An 18,533-nucleotide genomic window follows, 5' to 3' on the forward strand; every position below is an offset into this window, starting at 1 on the left:
AGAACACAAACGGAAAGGAGGCTTCCATGTTGCTTTGCGTTGTTAACTTCCTTGAACTGAATGAATTCGGTCGCGCTTGTCGAAGCGCATCTTAGCGTGGTGATGTCACGAACCTTACGCATGGCTGAGGAGGGGTCGGGGGTTAGACGGGTGAAAAAGAAAAAAAAAGACACGGCTTTTTTCGTCAGTGGGAAAGGTGCCAAATGCCAATTGCTAGTGGGTTGCGTCGGCTTGGAAAAACGCGCGTTGACCCACTAGTTTCAGTGGGAAAGGGGTATAAGTGATGTCCACTTCACTGAGAAGCAGTCCAGGCTGTACCTATAGTCTGTAATACCATCACCACCGTGAGATGAGGCAGATCCTTATGTGGACAAGTTGTGTAGAAAATGGATGGATATTGAGGATTTAAACTGATAAAAAACCACAAAAAAAATCAGAATAGAATGCAAGGCATTTTCTGTTTTACCAATAATTAAAGTCAGTGTATTTTTACAACCTCATTTAGATTTTCGCTTCCATCATTTTTACATTTTTGGGGGTTTGGCAGAGAACTAATTGAACATTTCCACAAGCAACATTTCCTGCTGGGCTGTGAAGCGTGAGGAACTGGTGAAAGCTTGGCCCGCCTCTTTAAATGGCCAATATCAAATGACTCATAGTCACAGCAAATACTGTTCTGCCAGCAAAACGGTTGTGTTATAATTTTTTATCAGAATAGTAATGCCATAGTCAAGGTAGTCAAATCCTGAGTTACTAAAATTAGGTAAGGTCAAGTTAAAGCTTTGGGTTATCAAAGTTTCCACATAAAGCCACTATGCTGCTTCTTAGGACCTCAAAATAACACTTAGAAAACTTCCCCCCAGAAGTCATAGGAAGCATTTGAGAACTTAAAAATTACAACTTGTATATCCATTTTTTTTTTTTTTTTTTTTGTGTTGGAAAATCACAGACTAGATCTGGAGCTAATTTTTTTAGACATAACAATTAACAAATATAACTTCCAAAGTTTGTTACATTTTGATATCCATCACTGCAAGACATTGTTATGTTTCTGGGTGAGCGGGAGACCCAAGCACATAGAAGGGAGACAAGGTGACAGTGGTGACAAATGTTTATTGCAGCAATTGAAGGCAGCCTGTGCCAAAAATATCGGGCGGGCTGTTGGTGAGCAAGGTGAGATGTCAAGGCAGGGGAGCAGTGCAGGAGCTTAAAATAAAGGCAAAATCAGCTGAATAGAGGCAGTACAGAATTCTCAATCAAAGCGAAAGCTAGAGTTACAAACTCATGGAGTACAACTGTTGATCTGGCAATAACGCAAGGCCAAGGACTGGTTTAAGTACACTGTTAATGATGATCACCTGCACCTGGTCCCAGGCTCAACCATCTGTCCAATCAAGAAATTAAGGCAGACACACTCACACACACACAAGGAGGAGGAGTAGGGTTCAGGGGGAAGAGGTCCTAACATATATTGTTGGGTCAACATGAAAGATACTTACATTAAAGATTAACTAGTACCTTGAGAGGCGGCACGGTGACTGAGTGGTTAGCACGTCTGCCCCACAGTTTGGAGATGAAGGGTTCAATCCCGGGCTTTGGCCTTCCTGTGTGGTGTTTGCATGTTCTCCCCATGCTTTCCTGCCCGAGTTTCCTCCCAAAAACATGCATGGTAGGCTGATTGAACACTCTAAATCACAGGTGTCAAACCGATTCCAGAAAGGGCCAAGTGGGTGCTGGATTTTGTTCCAACCGATACCGCGCAGAGAGTTTAACCAATTAACTTCCTGCTGAAACAAGCAGTTCCTGACAAAGTTTAACTGATTACACATGTAAAAGATCTAATTGGTGAAAAGGTGTCCTCTTCATTGGTTGGAAAGCAAACCTGCACCCACTCGGCCCTTTCTGGAATCGGTTTGACACCTGTGCTCTAAATTGTCCATAGGTATGAGTGTGTGCATGAATGGTTATGTCTCCTTGTGCCCTGCGATTGGCTGGCAACCAGTTCAGAGTGTCCCCTGCCTACTGCCCGTAGTCAGCTGGGATAGGCTCCAGCACCTCTGCGACCCTCGTGAGGAAAAGCAGCCTGGAAATTCATGGAAAATGAATGAATAGTGTCTTGAGATATGACTTTAATTCATTTGACAGCACAGTGATGTTTACAAATGTCTCTACTGTTGAGGTGGTTGCAGCTCAACGTTGCATTCGTAGGAAGAATTGACGGAGAATAAGTTGTCTTTTAGCCAAAACTTGGCGTGTTTAATTTCTACTGACATGCGGATACATCCTCTCTCATTGTTGTCTTCACAGGCAATCCCACAAATCAAAGTCATCAAAGTCAAACACAAAGAAGTAATAAATGTAGCACTTTAGACAATTAAGTCCCATCCTGCCATCTTGTGGCGAAAAGATAATATGTCAATAATAACAAGCAATAGGAACATTATTTCAACATCAACTGAGGACACATTTATGAATACAAAACATTTCCTCCACCATTTCTCTCAACATCTACAATGTACTTTTCAGGTTATGGCACGTTTAAACGGGAAAATATTGCCTTTTGTTAAGAAAGAAATTTCAGGTTACGAGAGGCAAAAATACTATACTATTGACATGTTTCCTGAGCGAAACATGGGCAGAGCCATCTTTGATCATTTCTGCTCCGATCTTCCGGTTTAGACAGAACAACAAGAAGTGCGGTTGAAGTAAGCAGTGTGTTGACAAAGTTAAAACTGCAAAATAAAACCAGAGGAACCCACGGAATCTCCAAAAATGGATTCACCACAATGTAGATGAGTCGCCGAGACTTTCTGTGCTGTGCGTAAACTCCTAGGAGTGCCTTTATATACAGTATGGTTGGAAGTGGAATGTTTTGAACAGTGTCCAGCTTCAAAGCGCCAGTGTGGATCTACCTCGCCATATGCCTTAAATCGAAACCATCTGCAGACAATACGTTTAGGATGTGCTTTAAACCTAAGGATATACCTAAAAGATTGTATGATTGTTCTTATTACTTCGTTGATCATTCGTGGACAAAATTATAGCAGCCTGTGTTGACGTGAGGTGTAGATTGATACGCCGGCCACTTGAGTGACCAAAATGAGGTGAAACCACAAATAATATTACAGTTGCCGAATGCAGAAGGGCTGCCATGGATTTTGTTGTAATGACAATTTGTCTTCCCCTGCCTAACAGCGTTTTCCATTTGTAAACAAACGAACAAAAAACTTGTTACATTTGCATTCAAGCATTTACATAATTGTGCCATCCTACACGTACTAATTAGCAACAGGCTAGCAGCAGATAGCATGCGTTGTAGCCACAACAGGACAGTAGTTGTAGTATATAATATTAAACATCATCATAATTACAATCTTCATTGTAATAACAACATCAAGGATAACAAGTCGTTTGATGCGCAAGATTTTAACTTTAGTATTTTTGAGCACCGGACAAATGAAATTGCAGGGACAGGAAGAACATACCTTGAATAACACTAGCGCCAACTTAGCTACATAAACACCCGGTCTTTGTGGTGGTACGGGCCTGGTTCTATATCTGCCTTCATGAACATGTTGTACTCCCGTGTCGTGATGATGGCAGATGGATCCGGTATTTCCAAATTGTTTTTTTCAGGATTTTGATGAGTAATGTTACTCCAGCTCCACTGTTGTTTTGGATGGAGAAAGTGTAAAACGGAAGTCGCAAGCAGAAATGCGTAAATACCTCGGAAACTTGTCCATACAGTAAAAGTTACGTACAGTGGTACGATCTTTTCGACATCCGACGTAACATTTGACTCGCCAGTTGGTTCCACATCCTACGACATGCTTGAAATACGACGATTTTTGACAGCGCCGCAGTTTCTTTGTTTTGCCAGAAGACGGATGCACGGCTGATTTTCTTGTGAGAGAAATAAACACTGGATCCAAAACGGTTGGGGCATGTGGAGAAAAAAAAAAAAGAAAAGGTGAAGCTTACCATTGAAATGATGATCTGAATGATAGCAAAATATAAGCATGGTGTGTGCATCCATGAACTGGGTCGACAATAGAGCCGTAGCATGTCGATCTCGGCCGGCAGTCCTCCTCCGTTCGCCAGTCTTTATAAGTTAAGGTTTGCTCTTTATAATTGCTATTTTCAATAGTAACAGCAGTATTTATTAAGGATTTAGTGTAGGTTTTTGGGCTTTAGAACGAATTAATGGAATTATCATGTATTTTTATGGGAAAATCCCGCTTGACATACGACCATTTTGACTTACAAACAAGGTCCTGGAACGAATTAATTTCGTATGTAGAGGTACCACTGTATGTACTTCCTGCTTTCTGCTTTAAAATTTCTTACCATAAGATCCTGCTGCCCTATTGGTCTTAATCTTTCCTTCAGTATGCTGCTCTCTTATTGGCTCATTGTTGATGACGTTTCAATTTGTGTGTCGCAGAATGATGACTTGCACAGGCGCGACACTGTTATTGTGGATATAGCGGGTCGACGTCTGAGCCAAATAAGCACAAGGCTCCTCGTGTTTTTGCCTCACAATTTTTTAAGCTTACAGATGGTTAATTACGTTAGTAGCACATTGGAACATTGATCTCCTCACGTTTTTGTGTCACAAAGAGTGAGATGTATTTTTCTTTGCATTCCGTTCTATTATCTACTTTATAACAGGTATTAACAGTTAGGTTAGGTATATTTTGTTCCAACCGATAAACACAGGCAACCAATGACGTTTCTGCTGAAACAAGCACAACCACATACATACTATACCATCGTAGATCGTACGACCTCCATGCTGCTCGTGAGCCTGGCTATTTTGTTTCCAATCAATTAACAAATATAATTGTTTTAAGCTACAAAATGTATTTACTTCATATTCACATAACCTTGAATTTAATTGGGAAATATGAAAAATTTATTTTTCATTGTTTGTATACAAATGGTTGAGTCACATCATCAAATTAATCTACCAAGAAAATATATTGTTTTCTGCAAATTCCTGAAACTGTGAGTAAAATTCCAGCTCACTGTCACAGTATAGTGGCATTAAATAAGATAGTAACCACTCTCGCACTACATTTCAGCTTGACTAGTTGAAGTTTAATAGCAAAAGAGTGACTTTGACACGTTTGCTGAAGTACTATTATATAAAAACTGAAGGTTGACACAGCTGCTGTAAACTCATATTAGCCTTACCTACTGTAACAGTGTTACCAACAATGGTGTACAATAACAATGTGACTTTATCATTTTTTGGATATCTTTAGAACCATAATAATTTATTTAGTGCAAAATGCTGCCCATATAAATTATCACATGTTCAAAAGCATAATTGTGAATTATTGAATCTTCTCAACTGTTACACTGTTTGGAACAAATTGTGCATATCGAATTCTTTGGCTTGATGCGGTGTTTTGCGGTGCAGCGTGATGGATTCCGCAAATATTTTTGAAGTCCTACAATTGTGAAAGAATTTCAGAGGGTAGCCACATAGAGCTATAAACAATAACAAATCATCAAATATTGTAGTCACAAGAAATGTTGTTTAATAAAACACAATGTACACATATGCAGTCCTATGACCATACATTTGCTGGCTTCTAATTCTTAAACTCAGAATATATCAAAGCAGAGTTGTTTTCTGTACGTCATTTTGCTTCTTTGACACAGTGAAATCAGTAGATGGATGGATGGATACAACACGAAGCATGACAATAAAAAACAAATTCTTGCAGATATGCACATTGTTATGTCAAACTCAAAGAATATTAAACATATAAGAGTAACAGTATGAGGCAAATAGAAATTGTCGTTGAACAAAAAAGTATGAAATACAATTAATAAATAAATCAAATAGATACCACATAAATGAAATAGCTATGTGATGGCTATGTAATTGTTTGCAATCATTTTGCAGCTTTTTATCTCTACAACATTTAGAATGATGAACAGGTCAATACTGAAAATACAGCAATTAGCTTTCTTAATTAGACTTAAAGTATAGTTAGAATTAAACTATGTACATGTGTGTCTTTTGCCATGCTAGCCAAAGAGCTAAAGTTCTTAATTTTTCTTTCTTATGCACACTATACATTTAGAGCATACAGCGAACTGAACGTAAACAGTTTGTGCTGAGAATAAAATACTTGGTAATTTATTTAATATTACTCTCAAAAATGTACAGAACATAAAGGCCACACATGGGAACAGTCCATATCTGTACAGACAGAAAGGTGAGGGTAGCTTTGACATAAATATAGATACAAAAAAACAGTCTCTTTCAGCTCAAGGTGCCATCTTCTTGGCCGTCAGCCCAATCTCATACAAATGTATCCTCCTTCATATTTTCCTTACCCCCTCATTTCCTCTCCTATTTCGGGGCTGTTTACTCAACTCCCTCAACTATACCCCCATTGAACAATATAGTTTGCCAACTCTTTCATGACCTTTCTCTTCTCCCTCCCCCTATTTTTGTTTGCCAGTCTGTGGTTGCCCTTCCATTTTCTGTCATCATGAAATCGTTATTGAGGGGAAATTCAACAATTTCAACTGGAATGGTCTGCAAGACAAGGCATAGGTGGGGTTGTGGGAATAAGTCACCGAGCTGAAAAGTGCAGCCCATGGTGAAGCAGCAAGAGGCAGGTGCGTGAAGTATGATTTTACTGATAATGTATAGTAGACACACATTTGCAGTAACATTTTCAAATCATGGTGATGTTCTAGTAGGTGAGGTGGGTGGGATGTTATTACAGGTCTTAGAGGCAGTAGAGGTTGACGGTGTTTGGTGATATTTGTCGATCAGAGCATGGTTGCAGCTAGCAGCTTTGCGTAAGTTCTTTGTTCATCGGTGAGTCCATTTTTTCAGGCCTCACTGGCTGGAGCGTGCAGAGGCCAAGTGGTCACTGTGCTGGTTTTGGGCCCAAAATCGCAGTCTCTGCTTGTTCTTCTTCTTTGCGTCTTTGGATCGATGCTTCCCTGAACCTCCTGAGGGAAAGAAAACAAAAAGGAACATCAGATCCCAGATCCCACCTGATTTTGTAAAGACAATTAACAACCATGAAGCTTGTACTTTAGTGTTAATGTTGAAAAGTAATACCCGAGGACTAAAGGGGTGAATTGCCTCATATCTGGTGATACGATTCGTTTTGCGATTCACAGGTCACGATTCAATTTGATCCTGATTATTCCCGATACTACACTTAAAGACGATGATTGCAATGTTTTTATATCACTTCAGAAAAACCCCCAAATCAAAATTGACATAAAGGTACATCTATATCAATTTATTCCTGAAACATCATCCAGCACTCAACTAAAAATATGTTGGTTTTTATGTTTGAACATCATAAGGCTTTCATTTTAACATTTTCTCTTTTTCAGTGCAAACCTACGGTGGCCGAGAGGTGTCAGGCGAAATGCAAAGTCCAAACACTTTGCAAATAGAAAAAAGCACGAACCCCAATTGCAAATGCTTTGCAAAAGAAAAAAGCATGAATGAAAACTGCCACAACACGATCCCCAATTCCTGAAGCGCGATTGCAAATTGGCAAAAGCAAGAACCCCAACTGCCACAACACAACAGCAAAGGGCTCGCAGTACGAATGCAAAAGGCTCGCTGCACGAATGCAAACGTCTCGCAGCACAACAGCAAAATCACGCAACACAACAGCAAAATCACACTGCACGAGGTGGAGATGAGCATTTTTTACAGAGCTCATCTCCCGAGTTGTCTTCGATCAGCCAGCTGCTGGGCTGGCCCCACCCAACTCAATGCCGACCGAACATGAGTACTGTATATAAAAAGGCGTAAAGGAAAATGAAACCCCGAAAAGTGACCGGCGTGGTACCCCAGTCAAAGCGCGATCAGTTTTTTTCCCAAGACATTTCTGCTTGTCAAAACTGTCGCTACTTCCAGGATCGTCACTTTTATGCACAAGCAGTCTTGGTTGCGGCTTCCAGGAAATATACGCAACGCCACACCATATGCTTCTATTTGTTATTTTCCAAGTGGTGAGAGTGCAACTGAGCATCGATTGTAGCATCCCAGGTAATGATGTCAGGCTTTCATTGTTTTGTAAAGATTTATTTCAATCACAACTCGGCGCCTGCTCGTAAAAGCTGAGCCTGCTCTCCCTTCACTCTCGCTCCTGTGTGATGCGTTCAATTGAGATCACGAAAAAAAACAGTGATCACAAATTAATGACAGTCTAGATAGTAATTTCGAAATTTGCTGCGGGCGAGTAATGAGTTTCCAATTTAGAGGTAAACTGCACGAGCGAGGACGTAACACATGAGGCTTCTCCTTTCTACGTATGTGTAGTTTGTGCAAATGCAGGCATAGCTTACAGAAACGGGGACGCCTTAAACGCACTTTAAACGAAGTGTGGACAGGTATAAAAATAGTCGCAAAAATACCCTAGGGAAAATTATCTGTCTATAGTGTAGCCGTAGCCTGACTGAGCTATCTTTGAAAAGTGAGAGCCGCATGAGAACCTTAAAGGGAGAAGGTTGCCTGTGAAAAGTGAGAGCCGCATGAGAACCTTAAAGGGAGAAGGTTGCCTGTGATAGGGGGCGTGCCCCCAGTAGGTGTAACATTCGAGTATGTGCGTTAGGCTAGACCAGGGGTGTACCAGTCCGGTCCCCGAGAGCTGCTATCCAGCTTGTTTTCCATGTCGCCCTCCTTTAACATACAGTGGGGCAAATAAATATTTAGTCAACCACCAATTGTGCAAGTTCTCCTACTTGAAAAGATTAGAGAGGCCTGTAATTGTCAACATGGGTAAACCTAGATCATGAGAGGCAGAATGTGAAAAAAAAAAAAAAAACAGAAAATCACATTGTTTGAATTTGAAAGAATTCCAAATTGGAGTGGAAAATAAGTATTTGGTCACCAACAAACAAGCAAGATTTCTGGCTGTCAAAGAGGTCTAACTTCTTCTAACGAGGTCTAATGAGGCTCCAATCGTTACCTGTATTAATGGCACCTGTTTTAACTTATTATCGGTATAAAAGACACCTGTCCACAACTCAGTGAATCACACTCCAAACTCCACTATGGCCAAGACCAAAGAGCTGTCGAAGGACACCAAAGACAAAATTGTATACCTGCACCAGGCTAGGAAGACTGAATCTGCAATAGGTAAAACGCTTGGTGTAAAGAAATCAACCGTGGGAGCAATTAAAAAATGGAAGACATACAAGACCACTGATAATCTCCCTCGATCTGGGGCTCCATGCAAGATCTCACCTCGTGGTGTCAAAATGATAACAAGAACCGTGAGCAAAAATCCCAGTACCACACGGGCGGACCTAGTGAATGACCTACAGAGAGCTGGGACCACAGTAACAAAGTCAGTAACACAATGCGCCGCCAGGGACTCAAATCCTGCACTGCCAGACGTGTCCCCCTGCTGAAGCCAGTACACGTCCATGCCCATTTGCGGTTCGCTAGAGAGCATTTGGATGATCCAGAAGAGGACTGGGAGAATGTGTTATGGTCAGATGAAACCAAAATAGAACATTTTGGTAGAAACACAGGTTCCCGTGTTTGGAGGAAAAAGAATACTGATTTGCATCCGAAGAACACCATACCCACATTGAAGCATGGGGTCGGAACCATCATGCTTTGGGGCAGTTTTTCTGCAAAGGGACCAGGACGACTGATCTGTGTAAAGGAAAGAATGAATGCGGCCATGTATCGAGAGATTTTGAGTGAAAATCTCCTTCCATCAGCAAGGGCATTGAAGATGAGATGTGGCTGGGTCTTTCAGCATGACAATGATCCCAAACACACAGCCAGGGCAACAAAAGGGTGGCTTCACAAGAAGCATTTCAAGGTCCTGGAATGGCCTAGCCAGTCTCCAGATCTCAACCTCATAGAACATCTGTGAAGGGAGTTGAAAGTCCGTGTTGCCCAATGACAGCCCCAAAACATCACTGCTCTAGAGGAGATCTGCATGGAGGAATGGGCCAAAATACAAGCAACAGTGTGTGAAAAGCTTGTGAAGAGTTACAGAAAACGTTTGGCCTCAGTTATTGCCAACAAAGGGTACATAAAGTATTGAGATGAACTTTTGGTATTGACCAAATACTTTTTTTCCACCATGATTTGCATATAAATTCTTTAAAAATCAAACAATATGATTTTGTTTTTTTTCCCACATTCTGTCTCTCATGGTTGAGGTTTACCCATGTTGACAATTACAGGCCTCTCTAATATTTTCAAGTGGGAGAACTTGCACAATTAGTGGTTGACTAAATACTTATTTGCCCCACTGTACCTGTTTCAAATGATCAGCATGAACATGAGTTGATCATTTGATTCAGGTGTGTTTAAGGAGCGCATTAGCTGATCATTTGATTCAGGTGTGTTAAAGGAGGGAGACATGGAAAACAAGCTGGATAGAAGCTCTCGAGGACCGGACTTGCAGACGCGACGGCTAGACACCATTGGTTTGGCGCAGGACCCTCGAAACTGTAATCTACTGTGAAGAGACTCAAAGCTACCACCTAAGCGAAACGAAAAGAAACTGCCGCTTGTGGTGATTTTTAAGAGGAAGACACTGCCTAAAGAAAAGTTGAGCTGCCATGTTTGATGGAGACCTAGCTCAGCAGTTCAATCCAGAAGATGAGGACTTTGATGGATTTGTGGATTGATTAAGGGGCAGTTTACAAGGTGACGCTCCGAGAATATGACAAATCTCAAATTTCCCTTTATACGGTTCCCTCCCCATTCGAACAATGTCGCAATTCTATGTTCATGCCAGGCCCTACCGGGCAGTGCAGATTTACAATATGACAGCCAATGATGCACTTTGACACCAACAACCTCCTCAGCCAGGAAGACAGCATACCCGCCCACTACAACAATGGCATTTTTGTTTTGCTCCAAAAGGCACAAAAATGGAAACATTCAACACATTTAAATTTAAAAAATCATAAAAACAGTAAATTCAAGCTGACGTTCCGGCATATTTGCTGTTTATAATTTTTAGTAGCACCGCTGCGCACGCCCAGTGTGACGTGTGCGAGTGCTGACGTCATTGGCGTGGGAGCTTTCCATTGATATGGATGCAGAGCAAACCCCTCAAGCCTATGCTGCCTATGTTTATCATGTGCATTATCATTGGGTACTTTTCATATTGGTTTACATTGTGTACTCCTAGATTTTGCTAAATGGCTTACTTTTGTAGAACGCTTTTCTATCTTCAAAGTAATCATTCACCTATGGATAAACGCAGCATCCTGCAGGAGCAAGGTTGTGTTTAGTACATGGTCACCAGCAGGGTGCGATAATCAAACCGACAACCTCTTGGTTAGCGAACAGCTGCTTTACCAATGAGCCATGTCGCCACAAGTTCCTAATTGTGCTCTGAAAATTTCAGGGTACGGCCGGTTTGCTGCCAGGAAAAAAAATGTTGGATTGAATACATGTTTCTTCTACACACATTATTTTCCAAATCCATGGCAGGGACTGTTTATTTTATAGGTGGTTTTAAATGAAGGACATTCTCTGTTTGGGGCAGTTGTTTATTATGTTGGTCTGTAAAAAAAAAAAAAAAAAAAAAGAAAAAGATTCCCTTTAAAAAGTTTGTTTTCATTTGAAAAGAATTACTATTGCACGAGCAGAGAGAAACGTACATGTTTTGATACCACCTGTTACTCCAATTTGTAATACTTTGAGAGGCATGCCTTACAGATACAGCCATTTTTTTTCACAATTAGGCAGCAACTCAATGAATGGAATCAATTGACTGTGTGAAGGCTTGTTCATTCCATTGATTTTGTATTTCAATTTGGCATTCATAAATGCGAGGCAACATTTATCTTTTTCCTTTATTGACATTTGTGTCATTTGTTCTAATCAAGTTGTCAGTGGCATCCAACAGGACGAGGCAATTTGTGGACCAGCTTGTGTCCAATCATCTTCCAAAATTCAGAGGACTTGCCCTTTCAAAGAGTTTCCATGGACTCTTTAGTCAAGTTATTCACTCACTCTGACATGATACCAAACACGCATGGGGGTTTGAACGAGGCAGTCATATCTGTTGATAGCTCCAGTATTTAGGTTTGAACATGAGGTTTGAACTATCCATTCACCCCAAAATTTTCTAATGCCAATAGAACAGAGAGGGGAGAAAAGTGCAGAAACTTGTGAAACTCAACTCTTCGCAAATTCGTCCCTCAGCCTGAGGTTAATCCATCCCAGCTTTCCCCGCTGAGACGAGACATTCTGGAAACTGACATGCTGCTCTCATGGAAGCATGTGTGGTGTAGGTTTTGCACCCTCAACTCTCTATGACAGGGAAAACGCTGGCTACTGAACCACAAGCCAACAATCTGGCTGCCAAGGCCACAAATAAGATAACGAGGTGTGTGTGTGTATGCGTGCGTGTGATTTATGTAAAACGGAGTGAGTGCGAGGTAATTTAAGGTAAAGAAAATCAAACGGGGGGAAAAAAGAACAGTGAAACTTGGATGATAAGATCAAATCTGGGTCCTTATGTAGAAAACAGTCAATTCCCTGGCTGTGGATCAAGTGGAAGACGGGTTGGGTGGGTGTTGGGAAGGATGGTTGAGAAAAAAAAAAAATGTTTTGGGAACACTTTCACTAGCTTCTGGCTTTCATTATTGCACTTGTCCAAGCTTTTTCTCACGGAAAAATAGGTAACTGTGTGTGAAATGACATTATCTCTAATTGCCTTCTCATTTGTGCTTACACTTGGCCTTTAAAGCACCCTGAGAACACACCCTGTGCCCATTCCTGGGGTAAATTTTGCACTTGTTTCAGCTGACATGCTTGAGAAGGCAAGATATTGCTCTGCTAATAGGCTCTCTCAATGAATAATACAGATGCATGCAAACATCAAACCATCTCAGAGCTATTTCCTGCAATTAATCTCAATTGGTTATTTTGAGCCACATTGCCAATTTAGGCCATGGCTATAAAGCTTCTCACACACAGCTTCTTAGCCTGTGAGAACAACTTTCACATCACTTCCATCGAAATTGTATGCCCTGACATGGAAGAATGTGAGCGGAAAACTTTGTACACTTGCTTAACTGATGCCACTTTAGATTTTTAGCATGGCTTACAGTGCAAGAATATTTGTTAAAGCAAACCTGGCCTGAAAGATATTTGGCTTGTGGCAGAGTTTTCCTAGTCATTTAAAGAGGCTATTTTCATTCAAAACAGTGTTGCTAGGTGCCTGATAAACAACACTTTCAGTGAATGAAGTCAACATAAATTATATTTGACAGCTATAAAGAAACTGGTACACTATTAAACTCCTGTAACACGAAAAGCTGGATTCCTCGGACACAAGGTTACACTTAAGCATTTACAATAACTGTTTGAAATGTACATAAAGATCAAAGTTTCAAAATATTTCTCTTGTTCGGGGCTGAGAACTTCTACAATAAAGCATTATATGTTTATAAGACTACTTGTATTTAATATGCCCATCAAGCCTCTGCCTTGCAGAGGTGTTATGTGCTGCTCATTTCATATAAACATTGAACAATTGCCAAAAACCCTTTGCTAGAGTTAAAAAGTTGGTTTTCCAAACATTGCTACAGCAGTTTGCTACCCTTTTATTTTCATTTCTCAACTATTATAGTGTCAGAGTCATGAACAAGTAGACAGCTCCGTTGCGGTGGATAAGTTAAACTTTCACAGGGAATAGAAAGCATTCTGATCAGACCAGTTATGGAAGTAAATGCAGACCAAATGCAACTCGTGAGATCTTTGATGGTTTCCAGTTATTACATTTAAATAATAACACAATCACATTTTTATGCTTAAGTTTAACCTTACCTCCATTTGTACTATATTCACACAGTACAACCAGTCCTATTACATAAAGGGTATTTTTGTGCTATATTAAAGGTTCAAACACTACAATTTGACTGCGTTGTCAGCAGTGCCATTTTAGGCCTCATGTTAAAACTCAAACATCTCATTGTTGGCAGCTAGAGGGCAACCAATTACCACGTAAAACTCTTCCTGCAGCTCCTGATATAGGGTGAATCCCATTTCACCCCTTGGCCCTACCCCTTACCCCTTCCCCTCCGTTTTGCGCGTTCACGTGTAGGGGTAGGGCTGTCCCAATTCACGCTAATGTGCAGGGGTAGGGGTAAGGGGGAGGGCTTTCCACCCCTCCAAACGGAGGGCCATGACTACCCTCACTCCAAACGGAGGGTTACGCGAAATTTCCCAGGGTGCAAAGCGATTACCCCGAGAATCATTTCCAAAATGGCGGAGCCAAGGAAAGAAGTACACAAATGTAAGTAGCTCTGTTTATCCCTAATTTAACTATTTTAACAGTTTTAAGTTGTGATAACTGATGTAGGCGTGTCTGTTTGGTTCTGTCGCTTTTTGATGACGTCATAACTGGCGGAATGGACTTATGACGTACGTGAGTGTGAAGGGGTGTCCCAATTCGTAGGGCTAACGTTTCAAGCCCCTACCCCTTATTGCTCCGTTTGAAGGGCCAAGTGGTAGGGGGAAGGGGTAAGGGGGAGGGCCAAGGGATGAAATGGGATTCACCCATAATCAGAGATAATCATATCTGCCCAAGAACCCCGTTTATTATTTTCCTCAATGCATCTTGCATCGTTTACACTTTCATCATATTATATTTAAGCAATTACTTTAACTAATTACCCCTGTAACAGAGGAGGCTCATTCATTTACCTGGAAAAAAATATAATGTCAAGATTATCATTCCTATTAAGACTTGCAACATAATAATAGATCTTATGGGATGTAAAGATGATTTTATCTCCGGGAACACGGAAAGTTTAAACCCGTTTTCTGTCTTCATTTTTACATTGTAAGTGGAACATAAAGGAATGAATTCAAACAATGTTTTTTTTCTCAGTAAATTATGATCCCTCACATGCTATTTATTTCCGTTCTGGCTGTATTTATATTCCCAAGCAGAAGCATAACTCGCAAATGTTTAGTTTTCCTTTACAGATACAATCTTTTTCTACCAGCTTGACATTTGTATCTAAGCTGCAAATGGATGTAAATCAAACAAATATACAAAAAGATCTCAAGTGCAAATCAAAATGTTTTTTTATTCGAAATCAGAAGCAGAGCTTGCGGTGGGACAGTTGTTTACTGCTGTCAGGAATGGGCTTTCGTGGAATTCTTTAATTTTTATATGCTTGTGTCTGTACAAAACAATCACATCCGATTGTAATGTAATTCATTGTATCCCAATGAGTCTATGGTCCTACATGGTTTATATCAGTGGTTTATAAAATCTTGTATAAGTCACAACAGTGGAACATGGGTAGAACCGTCAGTGGCTTTCCGCCCGGCGCAATTGAATCTTCCTCATTGACATACCCATCAAGCTTTGCCGCAAAGTTACAGTCCCTTATCCCTCAAATACATCATCTCTCCCATCTACAGTGGTACCTCTACATATGAATTCAATTTGTTCCAAGACCTGGTTTGTAAATCGAAATGGTCGAGTGGGACATAAGAATACATAATAATTCGATTAATTAGTTCCGCAGCCCAAAAACCTAGGCTAAATCTTGATAAATACTGCAGGTACAATTACAAATAGAAGTTACACATCTTTAAGTCAGATGTCGAAAGCATTGTATGTCGATGCAATCATATAACGAGGTACCACTGTACAGGTAGTCCCCGGTATCCCCAGTTTACGGACGAGTTCTGTTCCTGCGCTGGCGATGTAATCTGGATTTTCGTGTAAATTGGAATGATCCCTTTAAATACCTCAAAACATCCTCTAAAGTAAGAAAAAAAACTATCCAAAAACATGGATTGTACTCTCCTCGCCAAGACGTTAGAGCTACTGTGTGTGTCCTAGCTAGACAGTGAGCCAAAGCTCCAAAATGACAATGTCAGACGTCCGTGTGTTTTGCTGACTTTATCCAACGCTTGCAGAATGAAACTAAAATTAAATGAAATTAAATCAGTCTCATCTTCAATAACAACAATTAAAATTTGCGTTTACAAGTAGCTGCTGATACAGCAATAACAAATGATTAGCACATATCAATTAGCGTCCGCACATCATCAAAAACAATCACAAAAATTCATCCCAAATATTCAACCCCAATTGAAAAAGCACAATCAACAGTACAAACGGGGTTATATACAGCCATCACCTCTAGATGCTTCACAAGCAACAAATGTGCGCTCAAGCTGTCACCGTTTTTATTTGGCTGCTCTATGTGTGTGTGTGTGTGTGTGTGGACTGGGTGGTGGGCGGGCACGTCTGTACATGTGTTCGCTTCCTGTTCTATGCTTCCGGCGCCAAAATAAAAGCATGGATCACAAAACAAAAGTCAACATTAAAAAAAAAACAAAAAAACGAGGAAACACAGGCGTTGTAAAGTCTAAATTTCAAGCGAATTTTATCCAACCTTACTCATTTACTCACGGAAACTTCTGCACGAGGTAACTTGACTGCTTGCGTGTTTTAAGCGATCGACTCGGTTGCTCTCACTAAACCTCAAAATTTGCTATTTTGGGCGATGTTTCTTTTTGTCATTACAAATCCTCGCTGACAGTGCGAATGAGTTCTGTCGACATGGGAAACGTCTAAACAAAGTGTCAACCACACAAGCTATGATAACAAGTAGATATTTGGCATTAGAGCGGGGTGTGGTTTGAGCACACTCAGCTGACACGCCTACAGCGTCGAAGACCTGATGAGCAGGTCTTATTTTTCCCATTTGAAGCTATATTTACTGTATGTATATATATATATGGCCTGATTATAAGACGACCCCCTCTTTTTCAAGACTCAAGTTTGAAAAAAGACTTTTTGAACACCAAATTAATTTTTATACAGAAAATAATTACAGTACATTCGAAACAAATGATTATAAAAGTATATTTGAGAGAAAAAGCATGTTATTTTGCCTCATTCAAATCTTAATATCTGAACATTTAAATATTTAAACTAAAGTGCAATCACATTCGTAAATGAATGGCTTATGGTTTATGAAATGTAAATAAACAAATCTATTGTGATAAAACAACAAAATTGCAATAACTGCATTAACCATCAAAGTGAAGTCTAACTGTAACTGGAGTCTTGAAACAAATCTGAATAAGGAAAAAAATTGCAATAAAATAATGCAAAATGGTTAAACGTCAGATTAGCTGAGATCATCGCTTCAATGATATCTGGCGCCATCTAGCATTGTGAATGGGGGGAGTAGCTGAGAACAATCATTACAGAACATCGCTTCAATGATATCTGGCGCCACCTAGCGTCGTCAATGGGTACGCGAATATAAGACGACCCCCCTCTTTTTCAATCTTATTTTAATGCAAAAAACACCGTCTTATATTCGGGCCAATTCTGTAATAATGTAGCTTGTATTTTTTTAAATTCAAACTTGGCAAGCTTGTACTTAACAACACAACTATCTTTGACCCAATCAAATGATTTATTCATTTTGAGTTCCACCGAAGGGTGCCTTTTAAATACCACAGTGGTTCAAAAAATATGAATGGAAATTAAGCTATTGTTTCCCACAGTGAATGAATACTGGCATCTCCAAATCAGTGCCTAACAATGCCACTGCAAATGAACACTTGATCAGTGACATTTGCTTGAGAAATATACTGTATTAAATCTTGGGACTGTGCAGAGGTCAGCAACGGTATCATTAGGAAATAAATGTGGAAGGTTGCATTTTTACTAAGATCAGGCTCTAAACTGTGACCAAATGGTCGCATTTTGTGACTAAAATTCGAGCCAGTATGAGTATTTTTTTCTTCTACTCGCACATGCACAGTAACATTGCAGGTTTTTTTGGTAGTTTTTCTTGCTGGCAAACTGTTAAAGCCACAAGTTGGCAGTAATGTAATGAGTTGCTGTGCCAAGGGAAAATACAGCAGAAGAATAAGATGGTGGAGGTGTGTGACATGTGGAGCGGGTTATAATTGGGGTAGCAGGACTTAACTTGAAAGCAATTCTGAACAATGGTGAAAAGGACAAGAAGTGACTACTTTCTTTCTAACAAACCCGCAGGCACTGTTTCAAAGGAGGCCGGTGGGGGGAATAAGTGTGACTCAGGGGCTTGACACACGGGTGTAATGTGCTGTCATGTTTTTGTTCTCAGTTGTTCTTTGTGACATGTTTATGTTCTCAATTGTTCTTTATCACATATTAAGGAGCACACCGTCTTTGTGACGATTGGGAGCGAACTGTATTTAAGGATGCCTGTGTCAATCAGTTGTGTTCCCTCATATTCGTGCTCTCCACGTTACCTCCGGTTGTATCCTATTTTGATCAATTTGTTTTTTTGTGCTCTATTTACTATCCATCCATCCATCCATCCATCCATCCATCCATCCATCCATCCATCCATCCATCCATCCATCCATCCATCCATCCATCCATCCATCCATCCATCCATCCATTATCTTCCGCTTGTTCCGGGGTCGGGTCGCGGGGGCAGCAGCTTTAACAGGGAAGCCCAGACTTCCCTCTCCCCAGCCACTTCAACCAGCTCCTCCGGCGGGATCCCAA

The 18,533-nt window shown here is 40.4% G+C and overlaps 1 protein-coding gene across 3 annotated transcripts in view; it reads right to left on the reverse strand.

Annotated features, from left to right (window-relative positions):
* Positions 1-5,539: 5,539 nt before the first annotated feature.
* rspo2 (R-spondin 2) overlaps positions 5,540-18,533 on the reverse strand; it is a 149,001-nt gene continuing 136,007 nt past the window's right edge. For all 3 annotated transcript variants that reach the window (XM_057835528.1, XM_057835529.1, XM_057835527.1), the window contains one exon: positions 5,540-6,984. In XM_057835528.1, the coding sequence (XP_057691511.1) occupies positions 6,869-6,984 (116 nt within the window). In that variant the 3' untranslated portion in view covers positions 5,540-6,868. The remainder of the gene's footprint in view (positions 6,985-18,533) is intronic.

The sequence above is a fragment of the Corythoichthys intestinalis genome, chromosome 4 (assembly GCF_030265065.1).
Source record: "Corythoichthys intestinalis isolate RoL2023-P3 chromosome 4, ASM3026506v1, whole genome shotgun sequence".
NCBI classification, from domain to species: Eukaryota; Metazoa; Chordata; class Actinopteri; order Syngnathiformes; family Syngnathidae; genus Corythoichthys; species Corythoichthys intestinalis.